Genomic DNA, 5273 nt, shown 5'->3' on the forward strand with positions numbered 1-5273 from the left:
TCTTGTCCCGTTTATGCTTTAGCTGTGCTGGATGGGGTCTGATTCTGGCTAGAGCCTGTTCTCGATGGTTCATAAAAATAGGACCAGGAAATACAAGGGGGCCTGAGGAGAAACATTTTGCACATGCATAGGAAAGCTCACAAAATGGAAACAGTGTGTTAAACAAAATTCAAATTAAAAGCAATGAAAAAAATGAATAATAATTATATAATAATCTTGTTTTCCTAAATTCAAAGGGCACTAAATAAAAGAAAGTTGCCATTTCTTGATATTAAGACCAAAATATATAAAGAAACAATAAATATCCCACAGTGACAGCTTTACCTGAACTTGTAAGCATGCAACCGTACTCGAAGCAATGGAAATACAATAGACTCATGCTGGAGTAAAATTTGATAGAAAATAGCCATTACTGTCTTTAATAGTTAAAAAGATTAATTATCATGCCTTACATCCTACAACATTACTAATTACAAATACTAATTTGGAACAATATCATCATATCAATGCTAAATTGAAAAAAACATTACCATACAACTGTTTGTAATTACCATATTTAAAATGCAGTTATCACTTATAAAGAAAATAGCTATCCAAAACCACCTGTTCCATGAAGAAAATTATTCAAATCACATGATTTTTTTCTTATCCACTTACTAATTTTGAAATCTATTTAAGTTATTTTTAAAATATTTCCCATTTATGTAAAGGTCTTCAAGAGAAGATTTGTATTTGAAGAAAGCAATGATGTATGTATTTAAAATTTTCTCCAGACCACTTTTTCCTTTTAAAATCTAGATTTCAAAATCTTTTTTTAAATCTAAAATATAGCAGTGCTATATTAAGCTTAATTGAGGCTGATTATATATAGGTCATGGACCAGCAATTTGTTCCTTAAAACTGCATTTTCCCCTCTATTTTAAAGGTTAAGCATGCCACCAAGAATTTCTTTGGAGACATCTCCTTCTTCCGGAAGTCTCACATTCAATGGAAACCATGGATCAGGAGCAGCTAATTCTGCCAAGTGTCACTCTCGCCATTCCACAGGTTCCCAGACCCAGTCCTTACATGGACTTTCAAAACAAAACAACAAAACACCCCAAATCAGGCTTTGTGTCATGTTATAAACAGCTCATGTGAAACTCTGAAAACAAGTATTCCTCCTCCTTCCCCAAAATCATTGATACTCTATTTCCTTAGCTGAACTTTACTGACAAGTCAGCTGGCTAACTTTTCATAAATGCCCATTGTCTCAGGTTTCCTGCTGTCAGCTTTAGTCCATCAGTTCCTTCACTAATAGTAAACAGTACGGAAAGAAACTTAAGTGGAAGTTAGGCCAAATCTATCTAGCTTTAGAACCTTCAGATGAAGAAACTTGTCTTCACATAAAGAAGTGTGAGACTTAAAATTCCCTAATTTTAACATTAACTTAAAAAAAGAAAATTAAAAATGTTTTAAAAATCCACTACTGCCTTTCCCCCTAGCTTTGAGATTCACATATGTGTTAGCTAAGATAATGGCCAGAAACCTCATTAATCATGTTTCCACACACAGCATAGAGTTTTTGTTTTGGTTCTGCTGTATTTATCTGGACTCTCTTTATCCCAGAATCCCCTTGTTAATTAAGAACTCCTTCTGATGATCGAAGATCTTTATTTGCTTTTGCTTTACCTTCATCTTGCAGATTCTTCCTTTAGTTGTCTTGCTATTGCTCCCACTTTTCAGAGTCTTCTCGCAATTGGAGCTTCCATTTAATAGATACATTTTTGGTAAAGATTACTTTCTGCCAGGCCGCTTGCTGTGTTTAATATCCTACTCCCCAGTGTTTAGACTTACACAAAAAATGATACCATGCTTTTCCTCTTTCCAAGTTGGAGGGGAGATACTGAGGAGTATACTGAGGCAGACCAGGAAAAGGCAAGAAAGGATAGAGACGAATGACAAGCAGATTATGAAAGCTAAAAATGTTTGAGGGACAAAAGATACAGGGGAAAGCTGGATGAAGAACAGGAGAAAATAAGGAAAAAAAAAGAAAGAAAAGAGAAAAAAAGGAAAAAATAATGGAACTTGCTTACTGAGAAGTTCCTAATGAAATGAAAAGCCCAAGAAATGGAAAATGGACATGACTACAACAAAAGTGAAACGCAGATTAGAAAAGCTGCAAAGAGAGATGCAAGGATTGCAAAGAGCGCGGCTTAGGACTGCAAAGCGCGGCTTGAAGCGTGTGGATCTAAGATACTTGTGGGTGATCAAACAGAAGATGTGATATCTAACTTAGGCAAAAAATTCTGAAGTTCCAGAAAATGACTGCACAACAAACAAACAAGGGGGCGAGACACAGCCCTGAAGGCAGCCTTTGGCATTTTAGTGCTAAGAGCAAAGATGGCAAAAAAGAGAAGATTTCGGGAGGACAGAAGGAAGTGAAGTACATTAGGGTGAGTAAAAGAACTACAGAAGATTTGGGAGAAGATGAAAAAATAATGGAACTTGCTTACTGAGAAGTTCCTAATGAAATGAAAAGCCCAAGAAATGGAAAATGGACATGACTACAACAAAAGTGAAACGCAGATTAGAAAAGCTGCAAAGAGAGATGCAAGGATTGCAAAGAGCGCGGCTTGAAGCGTGTGGATCTAAGATACTTGTGGGTGATCAAACAGAAGATGTGATCTCTAGGTAACTTAGGCAAAAAATTCTGAAGTTCCAGAAAATGACTGCACAAAAAACAGCCCAGGGGGCGAGACACAGCCCTGAAGGCAGCCTTTGGCATTTTAGTGCTAAGAGCAAAGATGGCAAAAAAGAGAAGATTTCGGGAGGACAGAAGGAAGTGAAGTACATTAGGGTGAGTAAAAGAACTACAGAAGATTTGGGAGAAGATAGAGAATGTTTAGGAAGCACAAAAGGCTGTCAGCTCCATCATGGTGCTAGCACACGGCTGCCTTTAGTTGCCAAGCCACTCATCTGAATTACACTTCCCTAATCAAGATGAGAACTCTGTAACAGTACCTAACCTTCTGACCAAAGCAGGATTTGTCTTTGCTTCTGGATATTCCTGTATACTCTACATTCCCACCCATTACGTAAAGAACCTGAATCCAAAATAAAGTTAAATGCAATATACCTCCATTTCACGATAATTTGTATCCAATCCATGTAACAGGGTGTGCAAGTCTATCATCCTCTTTGGCTTTTTATGCATGCTAAATCTGTAGCACAATCATAATATGATAGGAAATATCTACATTTTTATTACATTATGAAGCCTGCGTGTTCAGTCATGTGCTGGCACAATGTAAAGTACCTCCTCTCCCTCCAAAATAACACCACAGGAAACAAAACACTAGAACAATTCATATACACCGTATCTGCTCTCTGCTTACATCTGAGGTTGCCTGTACAAAGGGAGCAGAGTTTAGGTACTATGAATTATTCTGGTGGAACAATTCAGCCAAACATTAGACACTTCCTTTATTTTGTTTTAAAATGCCTGCAGACTATTATTTGAAAAACTCTTCTAGAAGCCTCTAACATAGAACTACAGGGGGAATAACAACTTATTACTATTCTTGGTTATTTCAGTAGCTCAAGTTACAGAGATAAGCAAAGGAGAGTCACTGGTAGGCTGTAGTGCTATTTTAAATCAGTTGCTATATGATGCAAAATGACATTCACTCTCTCCCTTTATTTTTTATAGAATGTTTTTCCATAGCTAAGCTGTGAGGTTAAATATCCTTAGCCTAGGAAATATCAAGATTAGTTTTTCTTTCTTGGTCCTGCAGGATCCAGGCCTTTCAAGATGGACTTTGTCTGGCAGTGAATTAAGAGCATAAAGGAAAAAACCATTTATCCACAGAAATAATTTCATTTTCTAGCAAAATAGAACACATTTATCAAATAATGCAGTGGACTACAGGAAAACATAACACAATTAATATCATCCTACACGCACTTATGTGCTTTGGCATTCTTGGCCATCCAAGCACTTAGGTAGAACTATCGAAGAGTTTACTATTTGATTTGAATTTCTATTACACATATTTTGATTTCTTCTAGTACCTTTCCCTAAACAAATGCTATTTGGCAAGCTGTGATTACAGAAGACTGAACTCAATGATCTCAAATGGTGACTTCTATACCAGTGCACTGAATGTAGCAGGCTACCTGAAAAAACAGTACACGACCACACAATTAAAGATTGTATCATAAGGAACATACAAAAGCAGTATAAATTAAGGTTGCATAGGAAACTCCTAGGTTGGATGGCACTTTATGCTGTAAAATCCTTTTCTTGGCTTCTGGAAAAAACAGACAGGTGGGTTTTTTGGTTTTGTTTTTTAATAATAAAATAGGGAGGCAAACCCCTAATATAGGAAAACAGTTATTTAATAGGTCAACAGGTGGTAAATTTTAAAGAAAAATATTTCAGAAAATGAAATTGGAAACAAACGCTTACTTTCAGTTCCACTAAAAGTGGAAAACATTATACTGAGATAACGTCCCACCTCTACAGCCTTAAGGGAAACAAAAAAACTTAATATTCCTGTGAGGCAGGGATAATAGATAAGGTGCACGTTCTTTAAAATTGTATTTTTCAGACTGTGAGTAGCAATTTATTATTATGGCAGAAATATTCACGGAGAATGTCACTGTGCCATGCAGGCAACTAAGGTTAATTGCATTTTGCTTCTTTTGTTCAAAACACTGAAAATAAAAACAGGATACATGCCTCTTCCTGTGTTCTTAAAGCTCTTTTCTACTGACACTGAAATTGTACAAATCAGAAATGGAAGAAAAATTATTAGGGCTTTTAATAGGGGAAAAAGAGATGCAGGCTAGCAGATAGAAGCATGCCGGGCAATTTGGGTGTGATAGAGGATGAAATGGAAGTAAGTTTTATGATAATCATAATTTTGACACTTCCTTCTGAATACTTGACTTTATATATATTGTTAAATAAATGTGAAAATATTTATATGTAAATTATATATAAAAATATATTTATATAAATGTAAATAAACACATAAGGTAAATTAAAACACTAAATATAAACCAGAACTGTTCTCATTGAGTCTATTGCAAATCTGAGTTCTAAAACTATAATAGAAATATAAATATTTCTACTTTAAAAATCATTTTATTAACAATAATCATAGAATCATAGAATCATTAAGGTTGGAAGAGACCACTAAGATCATCGAGTCCAACCGTCGACCCAACACCACCATGCGCACTAAACCATGTCCCTAAGCGCCTCATCTACACATCTTTTCAATACT

The 5273-nt window shown here is 35.6% G+C and overlaps 1 protein-coding gene across 1 annotated transcript in view; it reads right to left on the bottom strand.

Moving 5' to 3' along the window:
- The window catches only part of MYCBP2 (MYC binding protein 2, E3 ubiquitin protein ligase), a gene marked incomplete at its 5' end in the record, with an annotated part of 194066 nt that overhangs the window by 138768 nt on the left and 50025 nt on the right, over positions 1 to 5273 (bottom strand). The window contains one exon of the mRNA XM_009281730.1: positions 1 to 102. This exon is cut by the window's left edge and continues 3 nt beyond it. Coding sequence (XP_009280005.1) covers positions 1 to 102 — 102 coding nt within the window. The remainder of the gene's footprint in view (positions 103 to 5273) is intronic.

Source organism: Aptenodytes forsteri, unplaced genomic scaffold (assembly GCF_000699145.1).
Source record: "Aptenodytes forsteri isolate BGI_AS27 unplaced genomic scaffold, ASM69914v1 Scaffold51, whole genome shotgun sequence".
In the NCBI taxonomy this organism is placed as follows: Eukaryota; Metazoa; Chordata; class Aves; order Sphenisciformes; family Spheniscidae; genus Aptenodytes; species Aptenodytes forsteri.